Source organism: Ceratotherium simum, chromosome 1 (genome assembly GCF_057802395.1).
Source record: "Ceratotherium simum simum isolate JZ-2026a chromosome 1, ASM5780239v1, whole genome shotgun sequence".
NCBI classification, from domain to species: Eukaryota; Metazoa; Chordata; class Mammalia; order Perissodactyla; family Rhinocerotidae; genus Ceratotherium; species Ceratotherium simum.
The window spans coordinates 32,798,674-32,817,479 of NC_141900.1; the positions used below are offsets into that span (position 1 = coordinate 32,798,674).

At 37.4% G+C, this 18,806-nt stretch overlaps 2 protein-coding genes across 2 annotated transcripts in view; one reads left to right on the forward strand and one right to left on the reverse strand.

The window, feature by feature from the left end:
• LOC101396112 (ATP-dependent translocase ABCB1-like) overlaps nt 1-1,152 on the forward strand; it is a 65,445-nt gene extending 64,293 nt beyond the window's left edge. The window contains 1 exon segment of the mRNA XM_087434052.1: nt 1,117-1,152. Coding sequence (XP_087290178.1) covers nt 1,117-1,152 — 36 coding nt within the window.
• A 37-nt stretch (nt 1,153-1,189) lies between these two features.
• LOC101396640 (ATP-dependent translocase ABCB1-like) overlaps nt 1,190-18,806 on the reverse strand; it is a 60,955-nt gene continuing 43,338 nt past the window's right edge. Inside the window, exons 10-16 of the mRNA XM_087434053.1 lie at nt 12,558-12,682; nt 4,973-5,144; nt 2,710-2,823; nt 2,453-2,563; nt 2,140-2,265; nt 1,827-2,030; nt 1,190-1,510 (exon numbers count right to left, since the gene is read on the reverse strand). Coding sequence (XP_087290179.1) covers nt 1,310-1,510; nt 1,827-2,030; nt 2,140-2,265; nt 2,453-2,563; nt 2,710-2,823; nt 4,973-5,144; nt 12,558-12,682 — 1,053 coding nt within the window. The 3' untranslated portion in view covers nt 1,190-1,309. The remainder of the gene's footprint in view (nt 1,511-1,826; nt 2,031-2,139; nt 2,266-2,452; nt 2,564-2,709; nt 2,824-4,972; nt 5,145-12,557; nt 12,683-18,806) is intronic.

An 18,806-nucleotide genomic window follows, 5' to 3' on the forward strand; every position in this document is an offset into this window, starting at 1 on the left:
TTTAAATGCCCAATCTCATTTTTATTTTAATATGGGACAGAGCCAGATAACCAGAGCTTCTCTGAGATTTCTTTAACCTCTGTAACTTTCGCAATGCTTATGATTTTTGTGACTCTTTCTTTCTTTCCAGGAACTAGCAATAAAATCCTCAAAACAAACTAACAAAAGAAGGTATTAGGATCAATATGTAAAAGAGAAGTGGAAAACTCTGAGAAGATAAAAAAATACACATTAGAAAAATTAGGTGGCAGCAACTGTGAAGTAGAGAAGACAATGGATCAATTTTTGGATGTTTTCAAGCAAAGGGGGTCATGTTGCATTCCCCCCAAAATTTACATTCTAAAGAAAAATTATTTTTAAATGCAACCTTGTAAAATTGTTTTCATTTATAATTTAATACATAGAGGCATTGTAGAATAAGAAAACACAGATGTGAAATTACAGAAAAGCAAAGTGAAAGGAAATAAAGCAGCCACAATCCCTTTTGCCTCTATTGTGGGTCAGAAAATTTTTAGTAACCTGCTTTTTCCTCCCTCAACAATCTATTAAGCCCACTGACAGGATATTTAAAAGAAGATATAGTGTTGTTTTATTATTAGAGAGGAGGAGAGTTGGAACAAATATGAGTTCATCTTTGACTTCTACTGTGACACTTCACCTCAGAGCACTTTTGGGTTAAAAGGTCTCCACAATCCTTGTCCTCACAGAGCTAGCCCGGTTACCACTACATGTCAGAGACCAGGCACAGTGCCTGGCACAGCTGGAGCACTCAAATCCGATTTGGTGAATGAGTTACATGGACTCAAGAATTGCAGGAAGCTCAAACTCTGTTGATAGTCAAGGACATTTCAAGGCCTCGGTAAGTTTCCAACATCATTGGCTCCAGCCCCCCTCCCGGGGATGAGAGGTTTCTCATGTCCCAAGGAGTGTTCAACAGGCATTTAACATCTCGGAAATCAAATGTGAAGCTTCAGATTTTATTTCCTGTTGTTGACAACAGTAAAACTCACAAAACCTAAATAATGGGGTTATCTCTAAGGCTGTTTTCAAGATTGCAATGAAGACCAATTTCATTGGAGTCTATATTTCTCATTGTGAAATTTTTAAAATTTGCAGGTGCCTTTCAATGAAAGTTTATTCATCTGTACTTAAAAAAAACAGAGAAATGAATAGAAATCAAACAAACAGATGCAAAGAGGCCTGATGATTTTATTTTGATAGCTGAAGGGATCACTTTAGAAGCAATCAAAAGTTTTCTTTTTTTTAATGTTAAGAAGAATTCACAGTGGCATGTTCTTATGCTTATGAATCAGGTCGGTTTGAACTGAGGCTCACAGACCTTGTCCAGGGCCGCCTGAACCACTGCTTCACTCTCAGTGTCCAAGGCTGATGTGGCCTCGTCCAGCAGGAGGATCTTGGGGTTACGAACCAGGGCTCGTGCAATGGCGATTCTCTGCTTCTGTCCACCACTCAGCTGGGCCCCTCTCTCTCCAACCAGGGTGTCAAATTTCTACAGCACAGAAAACACAGGAAGATTTAGCAAAAGAACAAGTTAGCTCACACTTTAAGATGGGAAGTAATCTCATAAACAACCCAAGCCTCAGAGGCATTAATATCCCGTTCCTTAAAACTTAGTAATAACCAACCCCAAATTTTAAAAATATCCTGCTATTAGTTCATGCTCCTGGAGCTTTAAATCTGAAGTAATCTTGATTTCTTATCTTAGGAGGGTCCTCCAATTTGTAATAGTTTCCTAACTTCTTATGCATTAGGCCAGCATTCTATTCTGTGAACCTCGAGCACGACAAAGATCAGGAAGGACTTACATTAGGCAGTTTCATGATAAAGTCATAGGCATTAGCTTCCTTGACAGCTTTCTCAATCTCCTCCATGGTGACATTTTCACGGCCATAGCGAATGTTTTCAGCTATTGTGGTGGCAAACAACACAGGTTCCTGACTCACCACACCAGTAATTTCCCGAAGATACCTTACGTTTATGGTCCTAATGTCCTGTCCATCGATGCTGACCTGAAATAAAGAGGAAGTGTGATCTTCATACACTGCAGATTTGTAACGTGTGATCTACAGGGGTAACTGCTGAGTGGTGCAGCATCCAGTTCAGCAAGAGCCATCTCACCACGCCCTCCGTGGGGTCATAGAGCCTCTGCATCAGCTGGACTGTCGTGCTTTTCCCGCAGCCGCTGTTCCCAACCAGGGCCACCGTCTTCCCGCTCTGAACCTTCAGGTTGAGGCCTTTCAAGATCTACCAGGACAAAAGACAAGTAAACTTAAAGGCCACTCACAGATACTGGGACTATGAACTGACAGTTCAATTCAAAGTAGGTTTACATACACTTTTTTTTTTTTTTTTTACAATCTCTAAAGGAAAGTATCAGAAAGTCTTCATCCAATACATTGCTGAATCATTGATTAATCATTTATCATTGTACCTGAACTTCTTTTCGAGATGGGTAACTGAAGTGAACATTTTTGAACTCCAAATTTCCGTTAATATTATCTGGTTTGTGCCCACTCGTCGAATAGCTGTCAATGCTTGGCTTCTAAACAGAAGGAAATTTCAGAAGATAACTAGGTTACAATACTGCTTTTAGTGACATTTGTGGAGAGTTGGATTAAGTGATAAAGATACTGACTTTTAATCAGAAAAACTTTTAGAAACATGGATAAATGGCTAGCCCAGACTTACGCTATCAATTATCCTGAAAATGTCATAAGCTGCTCCTCTTGCGTTTGCAAAAGCTTCAATGTTTGGAGATGCCTGTCCAATGCTAAAAGCCCCAATTAATACAGAAAAGAAGACCTGAGGAATGTGAAGGAAAACCATAAAGTTACTCAGATAGTGTTGACTACAATTTTTTCATACTGCTTCTTTCATCTAATGAAGCTAATTAGATTTTAAAATGGCAAGGAAACTGATGAATACTGAGTGTCAAAATCATTTTAAAAGTTTAAATACTTTTCAATTTACAATGCAGAATTAGTCTTACTTGGTCAGTGAAACAATGATGTAAGTTCTATAGGACCAGAATATGAGAATACAATAGATTTATATTTATTTACTGCTAAGTATTTTGGTTAGATCTTCAGCAGCGTATACACAGGTTGGAAAGAAAGACTAGAAGGAGAGGCAGAAGAGCCGGGTCCACATCGGAATCGGATTAAGCACTAACTGGCTATATGTCTTCAGGCAATTCTCCTAGGGTCTCTGGGCTTCCATTTCTTCATTTGCAAAAACAGGCAAGATTCTATCTATTTTCCTTACTCTAAGGGAGTTGTTGTATCAAATGAAACAATTTTGTAAACTATAAAGCCCACACACATAACACACTATTCCTTTTCGGGTTACGTCTTTTATTCCGCTACCAGACTGCGCTCTCTTTGGAGTCCGATAAACAGCTTTCTGGTTTTGTTCAATTTTGCCCAAATCAGTTTGTTGTTGGTAAAGACTTGACTTGGTTTCTCTTCAGGCTTAAAGAGAACTAATGCCACTATTCATTTCTTTCTGAATCACACAGGAATTAGGTTACCCAATAATTTACGTAGAAGGAATTCTGCTAAGTGATTCTATAGTCGTTTTCGCAATTAGGCCTTACAACAACACTAAAAGTTACGGCACGTCATTCCTGTCATTTCCATTTGGCAGAAGAGGTAACCGAGGCTTGAGAAGTCTAGGTGGCTGCCCCAAATCATACAGCGAATAAGTGGCACAGCGGGAATCTAAACCAAGTCGGCTTGATATCAATTCCTGAGCTCTTACTATTCTGGGTGCTTGCAGTTTGTGAGGCAGATGTGGATTCAGTGAATACTGGATTTAGAACTGCTTATCTACATTATAATTAAGCAGAATACACCTCTTATCACAACCTATGTTCACCCACAGCATCACTATCCTAATAAGAGCTTTTTGGTAAAAGTCATTCTTAACTAAATAACCTCACACATTTTGCATGAGGCAACAGTTTGGAAAAATGAGATGCAATTATTATATACACATTACAAATGTGGTTCCTGAGAAAGGGAACTGTTTTAAGGGACTCAACAAAATTCGGTTGTCGTTAACTCAATATGCTTGTGCTTGGCCTATGAAAAAGGAACTGAGGGGCTGGCCCAGTGGCGCAAGTGGTTAAGTGCGCACGCTCTGCTGCGGCGGCCCGGGGTTTGCCGGTTCGGATCCTGGGCGCACACCAACGCACTGCTTGTCAAGCCATGCTGTGGCGGCGTCCCATATAAAGTAGAGGAAGATGGGCACGGATGTTAGCCCAGGGCCAGTCTTCCTCAGCAAAAAGAGAGGAGGATTGGCGGATGTTAGCACAAGGCTGATCTTCCTCAAAAAAAAAAAAAAAAGGAACTGAGTGACTCTCCCAAAGTATGTACTTTATTAGATCAAGATACAGATTGAGCTTGATTTGTGAATTATTTCATTGTCTTTAAATAAAAGAGGATAGCATCAAATGGCAAGCCTTCTGTGCTTGTACAGAGGTCTGAAAGGCAGAGAACTTCTAAATGGGAGATTCTTTTAGGAAAGTAACAATTTATACTTCCATAAATTTACGAGGTAGATTAGCTGTCATTCAAAAGAATTTGAAAAGAAGTTAGACTGGTATTTTTCCATTTGATGTTGTGAATAGTAAATAAGAATCTAAAAGTGAAGTGCTTAGCATAGAGTCTGGCACAAAGAAAGAATCTCAACAAATCAAAGGTCATGCTATAGAGATAGGTGATGTCAACATTATTTAGGCTACAGATTAAACTGTGCAAGGGACCTAAAAAATGACAAAAGTGTCTGTTGAATATATCTAATTTCCTTTCTACATTTTAACCTAGTAGTGGGTATCTCTTTGTATTATTCAATAGTTCTTCAACATATATTCTCCTACAGTCAAGCCAACACCACTCAATTTCACTGGCATTTTTAATAAAGATTCATTTCTTAATATAGCATCACTTACAGTGAGTACTTGCCCAATAGAATATTCTCCTGAGAGGACCAAGGAGGTCCCATACCAGAATGCCAGAGCGTATGATGCATACATCAACAGGAAAGCAGCACCTATAGAAATGTTGGCTGTAATAGCTTTCTTTATCCCAATTCTTTTAGCTTCTTCTAAATTTTTGTTGTACCTAGGAGAAATAACAAATATCATCATATATACTCACAAATCTTATGAAATGGGTCAATATACTATGATGGTTCTTGAGTACTTAGAAAGTGCCCGGCCCTGCGGTAGGCATTTTTCATGTATTTTCTCCTTTTGTCCATAACATTGACTCTATGATGTTAGTACTATTTTAATCCCTTCTTGCAGAAGAGGAAACTGAGGCTTATAGACATTAAGTAATTGGGGAAAGAGTCTTCTAAAAGCTCCTTCTCTGGCCTTACCAATAGTGAAATAAGTGAAGTCATATTTAGCAAACTTCTAGAACTTGGATTGCTTCATACACAAGACAAAATTAGAAGCTATGAAAATACTTGTTTTCCCTTTAAAATCTGCACGCCTTCTAAATTTGCTAATGAAAAGAAGCACTTATAATGCTAGAAACTGCTCCACATGAGTAAGTCCTCTAAATCTCTGAAAGTTAGGGAAACTTTGGAAATAGTGTACTCTCCATCCTGCGTCCCCCTGGGACTGCTGGAAGGACTGACTGAGAGGATACACGTGCAAGAGTATTTTGAGAGCTTTGAATTGCTATGGAATACTAAATAAACTGTATAGTTTCTCTTATTCCCAAAAAAGTTTGTTCTTAAAATCACTGACCTGCAAAAATTATTTGGCTTAAAAATGTATATTAATCCATCATTACTTATCCACATCCCCTTCCTTAGCCTTTCTACACATTGCCTACATCCCTTTCCCTCTCTCAATGCTTCCCGACATTGGTCATGTCATGGCTGCTCACTGCTGGAGGAAGAGGCTCGGGCTACCCAAGGCCTTCTGGCTACTTCATGGGCTGAGCAAATCAAGATCTCAGCACATCTATAACCCTGTAACCCATACACAGCACAAAGGTCTGCACTATATTGGCCAAACTTGAAGAACACCCATTAATACTTCTTAGAGAAAATACAGGGAATTACACAAAGGATGGCAAAACAAGGAAGCGAACAAAAGACAAAAACTATGCTGAAGACTACTGACACATTTTCTCTCTCCGGTTCTAATGACTTCAAGCTGACTCCCAGATGATAACTCAGTACTTTTTAAACCCTTGGAGAGCAGTTAATTTCTAATGTTCAAGTTAAAGGAGATGTTGTCTGTAACTTTACCTTCATTTGAAAGGAACACAGAAGACTCTTCTGCTAAAGAAGAGAGATGTGGAGATAAGCTAATGGGGCCCAGATTCAAAGAAAAAGAAGGATCTTTGCAAATACAGAATAAAGGTAAAATTATTAGAGAAATAGGACAGATTACAATTGAGCCTTAAACCTACCTTGATCCTCTTAATCACAACTCCCTGTGGAACCTTGGAACACTGCCTTGCAGAAAGAAGGAGTTCATTATTGTTGAAATGAAAGAACTTACTTCCGCATAGAATTCATATTCTGAAGTCTTTAATCCATAAAAACATGACTATATAAATATTATATTAATTCTCTTTGGAGGATTTGTCCCATTAAATGTACAGTAGAGTTCAAGCCCTGCTCAGCTATAAGCATGCATTCTTTCTTGCCTTCATAACTTTTTTTTTTTTTTTTTTTGGTGCGGAAGATCAGCCCTGAGCTAACATCCAATACCAATCCTCCCCCTTTTTTCCCGAGGAAGACTGGCCCTGGGCTAACATCCGTGCCCATCTTCCTCTACTTTATATGGCATGCTGCCACAGCGTGGCTTGACATGCAGTGGACCGGTGCGCGCCAGGGATCTGGGTCTGCGAACCCCGGGCCAATGAAGCAGAGAGCGCGCACTTAACCGCTGCGCCAGCAGGCTGGGGCCCTTCATGACTTTTTTGTAACCAGCTACTTTACCAGTTACAAAAGCAAGCCAAATGAAATTTACATGGCCACCATGTCCCCTAAAGACCAAATCGAAACAATTTTATAGTGATAAAATAGTAACATTAGAGTTTCTCCCCACAAAAATGTCCCCCAACTTGCCAGTTATAATCTTTGAATAAAAAAATTATTTTTGAGAAACGTGTTTCAATGGTTGATATATATATATAGCTCTCTCACTTTATGAGCTGACCTGAGGTGAAAGTTACTACTAGTCATAAGGATTACATTTAAGGAACTTGAAGGCTTGTGACTCACACCCTGTTTTCTCCTTTAGTCAGTTCTTCCTTACCGAGACAAATGCAGAAATCATTTCACTCATATGTTGTTGTCCCATGCAGCCAGAAGAAACATTTGCACAGGAAAAAGCAACAGTAAGGAAGAAAATCATTTAGATACCAGAAAAGATAAATGAAGAAACAAAGGGGGTAAGGAGGGAGGGGACATAAACAATACTCCTTTTACACAGGCTTTTTGATTAGCATTTCAATAAAATTATCACAATAAAAAACCCGATATCAAAATCATCCATTCATTAAAAGCATTAGTATGAAAATGGTAGGTAAAGCAGGAGTTCCTAAAATGGCCTAAAGTTACAAAACAAAACATTGATATTTAGAAAAGATTATTCTTCTTAAATATTATGAAAACATTTATCAGTGATGCAAATAGCCACTTATAAGAACAAGGAATAATTTTAGTTAAGCAAACAAATCAATACTAATAGGTAAACATTTGTAAGACAGAAGGGAGAAAATGTTTTTAAATCAGGAGAAGAAAACTATTATATACTACTGAATTAAATTCATTTTAGATTCTGCTTAAATTTCCATTCCAACACAGCCAGCTTCCTCCTGCAGCTGCTAATTTGAAGAGAAAGACTAAGACCTTAGTTACTTGTGTTGGTGGAAGCAGAGAAGGGAAGAGGTAGAACGAGAAAGAAAACTGAAGGATTATATTTGCTCTAAGATAATTTTATCAATTCTACTTCCAAAACATCCCGTATCTATGTACTTGTCACCCCTCTCCCGCCTGAGGTCCTGATCAGGCCACCACAAGCCCTTCCTCCTGGACCATTACAACAGCCTTCGCAACGTTCTCCCTGCTTCCACTCTGACTGCTCTCGTCCATTCACCAGACACTTACAGACAGAGAAATTCTCTTATAACATGGATAGTCATTCCCTTCTTTAGGATCCTCAACTGCTTCCCTGTGCCCTTGGAATAAAATCCTGACTCCTCACCATGGCCTGCAAATCCTCAAGTTCTGGCCCCACCCACCTTCAACAGCCTCTCTTCACCTCAGTCTCCCCTCACTCAACTGAGCTCCAGTCACACAAGCCTTGGAATAGTTCCTAGAACATACCAAAGTCTTTGCCACCTCGGGAAATCTGGGAGACTCTTCTATCCCCACTCCCACTACAGCAGGGTTTTCCTCATCCCTCAGGGCTCAGCCTAGATGAAACCTCAAAGATGCCTTCCTGACCACCATATTTACAGTAAATTTGGCCTCCTCATCCTCATCAGCACACTCTTTGATTCTTCTGTGGCACATTTTAAAAATCGGTAATTTAATTCATTTCTTTGATGATTTCTTTCTTGTCTGCCTTCCTACTTTCCTCCCTTCCTTCCTTCCCTTTTTTCCACCTTACTATTTTAACTGAGGCTCACACGTGAGCAGACATCCTCTATTTCTGATTGACTATTGAAAACCCAGAGCCTAGCCCAGTGCTTGGCTTGTGGTAGATGCTGGCTACATTTGTTGAATGAGTGAACTTGCAAGAAACAGCCAAAGTGGAAAGAACCTTAGGTCATTAGGTTGTAGTCTTAAGTCTACTCTTGATCTCCAGGCAAATCTAATTTCCAGTTCTCCAAGGGAGCACGTCCTTTCAAAGATACATTCCAGTAACTAGTATCTTCTGAAAAAACGATTCCACACATAAAATCAGTCTTGGAATATAGCTGTGTAAACCCATTTGCTTATTCTTATAATAAAAAATTGATCACCATCTTCATTTATCATTTATCAATCTTCATTAATCATTACATTAAAAAAATGATCTCAATTCCTTTAAACTTTCAGTGAACTAAATGATCAGATTTATCTAAGTTCGGAATATTGGACTTGACTCCCATAATGTCTTTTCTCTCCTTACCCAGGTTACATCCCATACATCATTACAGTTTTTTGTTGCTAATAGTAGTATCTATTAAAAGTATTATCACATTCCTCAAATTTAGGATGTCACTAATTGTAACAAGTATTGTTATTCTGTTATTTTATGTAGCATTAAGAAGGCATTTTAATAGGACACTCCACATACAGCTGGGACCCAAAGGGCTATAGCCTCAGCATAATAAGTACGTGACACATGCAAAGTGACAGCAGGAGAACTAGCTTATCTCAACCCTGGCAAAAATTGAGGTGAACAAAACACCTCCTCTGAGATTCCGGGCCATAAGGCAGTACTCATGCAGGTCTGAACTATGAATTCACACTACCCATGTGGTTCAAAAACTCCTGGACAAAGAACTTAAGGTAAGGTCGTCTCAGCTTAGTAGTGCCCCCAGTGAATGGCAGAAGCAAACACAAATCCTGCCTGGAAGAACTCGACTTCAATCCGGACCCACAGCAATTCTAAGATGACACTGACTTTATGATTTTTCTCTATTTCAGAGAGGGTGGATTGCGAGAGAAATAGTGCATCTTAGAACTGAAGAGATACTACATGTTTTCTAATTGTTCACAGGAATGCCATTTTTTCTGAATCATGATCAGGTTACCCAGAGATCTTACTCTACATTGTTAGTCTGCAGAGTCTAGTGGAATTTCTATGTAGACAATCATATCATCTGTGAATAATGACAGTTTTGCTTCTAGTTTTCCAACTTTGAAAGCTTTTCTTTTTTGTTTTCTTTTATTATTCTTACTCTTTTTTCTTTCCTTCCTCTTATTATCTAGTACCAGTACAATCCTAAATAGAAATGATTCTAGCAGACGTACTTGTTTCATTCTTTATTTTTAAAAGGAATGCTTTTAAAATTTTATCGAGTATGAAATTTCCTGCGGAATCTTTATTAGCTTAAGAAAGTCATTTCTTATTCCTAGTTATAAGAGTTTTTGTCATGAAATATAGGTAATTAATGTTTTTTCCCATCCATCAAAAAAAAAGTTTCATTCTTTTAATCTTTTAACATGGTTAATTATATTAATAGATTTCCTAATGTTATACCATCTTTGCATTCATGAGATAAAACCAAGATGTTCACGATTTACTTTGAATCCTGATACTTTTCACATGGCTTTGTTTGGCCAATAATTTTTCTAGACTTTCTGCATCTGTGGTTTAGGTGACACTGTCCTATAATTTTCCTTTCTCATATGCATGTCTGGTTGTGATATCAATGTTACACTAGCCTCATAAAATGAACTCACAATTTCCTATATATTCTTCCTCATTCTCTGGAACAACTTGTGTAAGATGGAGTTATCTCTTTCTTGAAGTTTTGGTAGAACTTGCCTGTAAAATTATCTGGACTGATGGCTTATGCTTGTTTATGTGTGTATGTGTATGTAGGGGCAGGGGATGGAGATCTTTAAACTGTGGATTCAATTCCTTTAATGATTATAGGTCTACTCAAGTTTTCTTCTTCTTAAGTGAGAGTTTTAATCTAGGATATCCTTTTTCTAGGATATTGTCTATTTCATCAGGATTTTAAACATTTATTGGTATAAAACTGTAATTTTTTAAATAGTTTTTTTACCTGTAGCAATTTTTTCTTATTCATTCTTCTTTTGTTCCTCATTAAACTTACAGGATACTTGGTTATTTATTAGTCTTTTCAAAGAATTCGTTTATAGATTTGTCAACCCTCTGCTTTTTTACCTTTATTTTCTACTAAATTTATCTTTGCTCTCATCTTCATTAATTCCTTCCTATACTTCCTTTACTCTGTTGGTCTTTTTCTAACTTCTTAATTTATATGCTTAGTTCATTAATTCTCAGCAATTTTTCATTTTTTCTACCTGATACACTAGTGGTATCACTGGACTAGGATTCTTTTTTTTATATATTTTTTTTGTGAGGAAGATTAGCCCCGAGCTAACACCTGTTGCCTAGCCTTCTCTCTTTGCTGAGGAAGATTGGCCCAGGGCTAACATCCGTGCCCATCTTGCTTTACTTTATATGGGACGCCTGCCACAGCATGGCTTGACAAGTGGTGCGTTCGTCTGCACCCAGGATCTGAACCGGCGAACCCAGCACCACCAAAGCGGAGCACGCCAACTTAACCCATCCGCCAGCGGGCTGGCCCTGAGGATTCATTTTTAACGTGAAATCCTCAGCTTTGGGGAGAGAGAGCTCCCTAGTCCACAGGGGACTAAAAATTCAGACTCTAACTGCACCTGAGGGGGAGGCCTGAGATTTTGATTTCTATGGAGAGATGCTCTCCCCCAGCTCAGAAACTAGACAGAAGCACATAAGCTTTGTCTGTCTCCCCGTGGTGGTGGACATATTCTTTTTCTGGTCCAATTTCCACTGAGGAAAACTGGAAAAGAATTTTTCATTCTGTGTCTGCTCAACATTAAGTATTCAGAAAGGACTTGTCTCAATAATCTCTCTAAATAGTAGCCCCTATGACTCTAATAGAGTATTTCATTTCCCCAAATAATATTGACCTCAGCTGATATATTACATCTTTCGTTGATTTGTGGTTGTCGGTACCCTTCCCCTCCCCCTGCTAGAATGTCCGCTCCAAGAGAGGAGGGCTGTATGGATTTGTCTGGATGTTTGCCTGGTCATTAAGCAGACTTCTCATTTTATTAGTCAGACATATTTTAAAGAAAAAGCAAAACCTTAGCACAAATTGAGACAGAACATAGATCATGCTTTCCTTTGAAATATGGTAGGGACTTAGCCATCACAAATTATTCTCAAGGGATATCTCTGTGGGTATGAAATATATCATATGAACAAAAATGTACTCCAGACACACATGTACAGTTTAAAGAATAATTACACAGAGAACACCCATGTGAGTACAACTGAGGTCAAGAAACAGAACACTGCCAGAGCCACAGGAGCTCTGGCCATGTGTCCCACTCTTATTACCAACTCCTTATCTGCCCCAGAGGGAACCATTATTCTCACATAAAAATCCCTTGTTCTTATTTATGGCTCTACCAAACAATGTGTAACCTCCCAATTAAAGGGATTAAATGTCCCCATAGATCTTACACAAAATACTCATTTAATCTGAGAAAATCAATTATTAACTTGATAGGCAAAAAATTGTCATCAGAGATATAAAGTATGTTTCATACTTAGGAAAATATTCTATGTTGCTACCCACCTAGCAGATATAAGAAGGGTACAACTAGAATTGCAACTTTTCCAGAGTATTAGCTATGCTGTAATATATCCATAAAGCTACGTAAGGAAATATATATATTTCCTTACTTATAATCGACACTGTCAACCTGAAAGGCATATAAGATGACACAAAATTTAACATTTCTATCAACTTAAAAAAAGAGACTCAAACCTTTCCAGTTCTTTCTTCTGTCCTCCAAATGCAATCACAGTTCTGAATGCTGCCAAGACCTCTTCAGCGACTGCTCCAGCTTTTGCATACGCCAAGAGTTCTCGATTAGTAAATGAAGAGAGTATCTGTTTAAAAATGCAATTTCAGACCATTTAAAACTGTTTAACAAGTTAATTGTATCTTTCATAAAGTAAAAATGAATATATACACAAATGCTGCTTGTATGTTCATGTATGTGTAGAAGAAAATCTTTTACTTGTCTTTGGTCATGATCTTCTATTTTTTAGTATATATATTCACTCTGTAAGCCACTTCAAATTCTTTTTGGACTGAGATGGTAGATAAATTATAACAAAAGTTTTATTTTCTCACGAAATACCTCATGGATCCTCATCTAAATGAATAAAACTGTGACTTCCAGGAGATCTTAAATTTCAGAAAAGGAGGTGTATACCAAAACCGTAAAGAAAAATAGAAAAAAAGGCATTCTATCAAGGAAATACGGTGTGTGTTGAGACACACACCGCTAGTGGTATTCTGGTACAGAAGTGTCAAGGTGGGAGGCCAGAAGAACACAGGGGACCAAGTGCTGTGCTCTGACAGGACTTAAAGAAGGTTTCACATGCCATGGGAAGCAGACAATTCACTTTGCTGGTGGCTCCTAAGCAAAGCAATACATTCAGCCACCAGGGAGGTCTTTGTTTTATGGATGCTCCTTGATCCTTCTGTTTGATTCCTGAGCATTTATTCCATGGAAGGAACAGAACTGGGTACTTTGTATACACAGGATCTCACTTATTCTTCTCAATTGGACGTAAAGTAGGTATTATTTCCCCCATTTTATATATGAGGAAATAGAGAGATGAAGAGGTTATTTGCTAGTAAGGGAAATATCCATGATTCAAGGCTCAGTCCATATGGCTTCAAAGTCTGAATTAACAGCCACTGGAGTGGCTCTCTCTCTCTCTGAAACCAGCCACTGACATGTGAACTGGGATCCCAGAGGGCCCTATTATGAAAATTGGATCAACTGGCAGGGCAAGGACTAAGGTTACTATTTGTACCTGGGATGCCTAAGTAGTCAACCATAGAACTAAAGATTATACACACAAGCAATTCATAATAAAAATCTGATTAAATAGTATTACACTTTTGAATAAATAGTTTACAGGCATTTGTGGACTCATCTGGATGAAGTAATATCAGTCTATTCCATACTGTCAGAAAAAGCTCAAACTTGTTTTGATTTTAACAGTGCATTTCTTCCTTTGCTGTGTGGGAAAGTAAAAGGAGCTATGATGTGGGGACCGGTGGGTGAAGACAAATGAACATTTCGTAACTATGTTCCATGTGCAGATATTGTGCTGCATGTACTTCATCTTCTTTGGTACCCAAAGCAATAACCCATGATGCCCCAAATCTTCCTGACTTCTCAAAGCCACCTTCCTCGGGCTGCCCCGCCACACTCGCCAGAATGATTCATAGCGCTGGGTCTGAGGCAGTGTGGTCACCGCCATCCCTGAATAAACAGGTCTGCATAAGATAAGAGGCCCACACAATATGAATCAGCTATTCGTCTCTGCTCCTCTTGAAAACTCACCTCACAACAATCACCCACACCAGAGGCAGCCAACAACAGGAAGATTACCAGAAATATTTTTGAATTAGGAGTTTCAAAATATGCTATTTTAATTTATTAATATATCAAGTACCGATTAATTCAGTAAACCTAGCTCTTTTTCCCTTCTGTGAACTTCCATAATTATAAGCAGATGCTTAGGCAAGACTATGGTATAATCTTCGTCAAGTGTTTTGTTTTGTTTTTTAGGAGATCAAGTCTTTTAACAAAAAACAAACAAAACCCCATACTATTCTTAGCGATATGAAAAGCTATATCCTTCCACTGTTCCTCTGATATAAAATAATAGAATGGTGATACTTCCATTATTACAATTACCCACATAAATTACAGATAGTATCACTAACTCATCCCTTCTTCCAAAGGCTGCTAATTTCTTAACAAAGCCTAATTGTATTCATTTGAGACATAGGAAATTGTTATTTCTGTAAGTTAAAAGCTGTCTAATAACATAGGCTATTTGGTATTGTTCAAACTAATATATTCAGAAGCAATATTTTTGACCACTACAGATGTTTTGACTTTCATCTCTGTCCCATTTCTCAATGTAGGATTTTGTTTTGTTTTTAGATAATTTATACATGCTTTATGTTTTTTCAACTTTTTATTCTTAGATAATTGTAGACTCATATGAAGTTCTAAGAAACAATACAGTGAGATTCCATATATGTTTCATCTCGTGTTCCCCAATAGTAACATCCTGAAAACTACAGAACAATATCCCAACCAGGATTTCACATTTAACATTAATGCATCAATGTTACTCAGATTTACCACTTTTACATGCACTCCTTTGTGTGTTTGTATAGTTCTAAGCAATGTTAGCACCTATGTAGATTCATGTGAGTACAGTCATGATACAGAACAATTCCATCAAAAGGATCCCTTGGTGCTACCTTTCATAGCCACAGCCACCTCTTTGTCCCTCTCCTCTCCTCCCCACCATTAACCCCTGAAAAGCACTAATCTGTTCTCATGTCTATAATTCTGTCGTTTCAAGAATATTATAGAAATAGAATCATATGGTACATAACCTTTGGGAATTGGCTTTTCTCATATAGTATAATTCTCTGAAGAGTCATCCAGGTTGTTGTGGGTATAGATAGTTCTTTCTTTTTTATCACTGGGTAGTATTCCATGATATGGATGGACCACAGTTTGTTTAACCATTCACCTGCTGAAGGATATCTGGGGTTGTTTCCGTTTGTGGCTATTACAAATAAAGCTGCTATAAACATTTGAATGCACGTTGATATGTGAAGATAATTTTCTTTTTCTCAGATAAAGGCCCAGGAGTACAATTGCTAGACTGTAAGGTAATTGCATGTTTAGTTTTATAGGCGACTGCAAAACTGTTTTCCAGAGTGGCTATACCATTTTACATTCCCACCAGACATCCAGGAGTGTTCTGGTTTCTCTGCATCTTGTCTGCATTTTGTGTCTCACTTTTTTTTTTTTTTTTTTGCTGAGGAAGAATCGCCCTCGGCTAACATCTGTTGTCCATCTTCCTCTTTTTGCTTGAGGAAGATTTGACCTGAGCTAACATCTGTGCCAATCTTCCTCTATTTTGTATGTGGGTCGCTGCTACAGCATGGCCACTTGGGTGGTGTAGGTCCACGCCTGGGAACTGAACCTGGGCCACTAAAGTGGAGCATGCCAAACATAACCACTAGGACATGGGGCTGGCCTCACCATTTTCTATTTTAGCCATTCTGAGAGATGTGTAGTGATATCTCATTGTAGTTTAATATGCTTTTCACTGATGGCTAATGATGCTGAACAAGTTTTCATGTGCTTACTTGCCATCTGTAGATCCTCTTTGATAAAATGTCTGTTCATATCTTTTGCCCATTCTCTAATTTGTTTGTTTTTTACTATTGAGTTTTGAGGGTTCTTTATGTATTACAGATACTAGTCCTTTGTCAGGTGTGTGGTTTGCATATAATTTTTTCCCAGTCTGTAACTGATCTTTTTATCCTCCTCACATGCTTTTACACAGCAAAACTTTTTAATTTTGATGAAATCTAATTTATAAATTTTTCTTTTTAAGGATTGAGCTTTTAGTGTCAAGTTTAAGAACTCTTTGCCTAAGCCTAGATTCTAAAGATTTTCTCCTATGTCTTTTTCTAAAAGGTCTATAGCTTTACATTTTACATGTAAGTCCATGAACTGTTTTTAGGTAATTTTTATATACAATGTAAGATTTAGGTTGAGGTTCTTTTTTTTTTTTTTTGCCTGTGCATGTCCAATTGCTCCAGCGCTATTTGTGGAAAAGGCTATTCTTCCTCTATTGAATTGCTTTTGTACCTTTGTCAAAAATCAGCTGGGCATATTTGTGTAAGTCTGTTTCTGGGTTCTCTATTGTTTCATTGATTTATGTGTCTATCCCTCCACCAATATGCTATAGCTATATAGTAAGCTTCATATCAGGTAGACTTGTTCCTCTCACTTTATTCTTCTTTGTCAAGATTGTTTTAGCTATTCTAGGGCCTGTGTCTTTTCATATAAATTTTAGAAGAAGCTTGCTTGTGTATGTCTACACAAAACCTTACTAAAATTTTTTACAGGAAATGCCTTATACCTACAGATCTGTTTGGAAAGAACTGACATTTTTACTATGTAGAGTCTTCTAATCCATGAACACACCATATCTATCCATTTATTTAGCCTTGATTTCCTTCATCAGCATTTAATAATTTTCACCATACAGATCCCACATATGTTTTATGAAGTGTACACCTAAGTATTTCATTTTATTTGGAGTGATTGTCAGTGATATTAATTGTAATTTAATATTTAAATTTTGGTTTATGCATGTTCATTGTTAGTATGTATAAATGCAATTGATCTAGTATCCTGTGACCTTTCCAAACTCTGTTATTAGTTCTAGGAGATTGTTTATAGATTTCTTGGGATTTTCTACATAGAAAAAATGCAATCTGTAAGTAGATATAGTTTTATTTCTTCCTGTCTAATCTATATGCCTTTTCTTTCTTTTTCATGCCTTACTGCAGTGCTTAGAAGTTCTAGTACTTTGTTGAAAAAAAGTGGTGAGAGCAGACTTCCTTGCCTTCCTTATTCCCATCTTAGAGGAAAAGCATTCAATCTTTCACTATTAAGCATGATATTAGCTGTAGGGTTTTGCAGATGATCTTTATCAAGTTGAGGTAGTATCCCTCTATTCTTGACTTGCTGAGAAGGTTTTTTTTTTTTATCATCCATGGATGTTGGATATTGTCCAATGATTTTTTGTGTCAATTGATATGATCATATGATTTTTCTTCTTTAGCTTATGGATATGGTAGATTATATTGATGGATATCAAATGCTGAACCAGCCTTGCATAGCTGAGACAAATCCCACTTGGTGGTGGTATATTATTCTTTTCATACATTGCTGGATTTGGTTTGATAATATGTTATTGAGGAATTTTTCTTCTTAGTCCATGAAAGGTATTGGTCTGCAGATTTCTTTTTTTGTATTTCCTTTGTCAGGTTTTAGTATCAGGGTAATATAGTCATCTGTCACTTAACAACAGGGCTATGTTCTGAGAAACGCATTATTAGGCAGTTTTGTCTCTGTGCGAACATCATAGAGTGTACTTAAACAAACCTAGATGGTATAGCCTACTACACACCTAGGCTATATGGTACTAATCTTAAGGGACCACCGTCATATATGCGGTCTGTTGTTGACTGAAACGTGATTATGTGGGGTATGACTATACTGGCCTCATAAAATGAGTTGGGAAGTGTTCCCTCTTCTGAGAGAAAGAAGAGAAAGTGTTTTCTTCTGGGAGAGACTGTATAAAATCGGTGTTAATTCTTCTTTAAATATCTGCTAGAATTTTCCAGTAAAATCATCTAGGCCTGGAGAATTCTTTCTCAAGAGCTTTGAAATTACAGAATAAATTTCTTTAATGATTATAGGACTATTCAGATTGTCTATTTCATTGTAGTTGGGTGTTGGTAGTTTGTAGTTATCAAGGATTTGATCTCTAAGTTTTCAAATTTATGAGTGTCAAGTTTTTTGTAGTATTCCCTTATTATCTTTTTAATGCCCACGGAATTTGTAGTGATATCCTTTATTTCATTCTTGATACTGTGATTTGTGTCTTTTTATTGCTTTTTTTTGAAGAATCAGCTTTCTGTTTTATTGATATTCTCATTATTTTCCTATTTTCAATTTCACTGATTTCTGCTCTTTCCTTTATTATTTCCTTCTTCTCCTTGACTTGGTTTTATTTTGCTCTTCTTTTTCTAGTTTCTTGAGGTTGGAACTTATATTACTGATTCAAGACCTTTCCTCATTTCTAATGTAGACATTTAATGCTACAAATTTCCCTCAGCACTTCTTTAGCTGTATCCCAAATATTTTGATATTTTGGTTTTTGTTTTCATTTACTTATATGCACTTTTTCCTTTGAAATGTTCTTTATGATCCATGGATTATTTTAAAATGTATTGCCTAATTCCCACACGTTTAGAGATTTTCTCATTGTCATTCTGTTCTTTGTTTCTAGTGTGATGCCACTGTAGTCAGAGAAAACACACTTTATGGTTTCAATTCTTTTAAATTTGTTGAGGTTTGTTTTATGGTCCAGCATATGA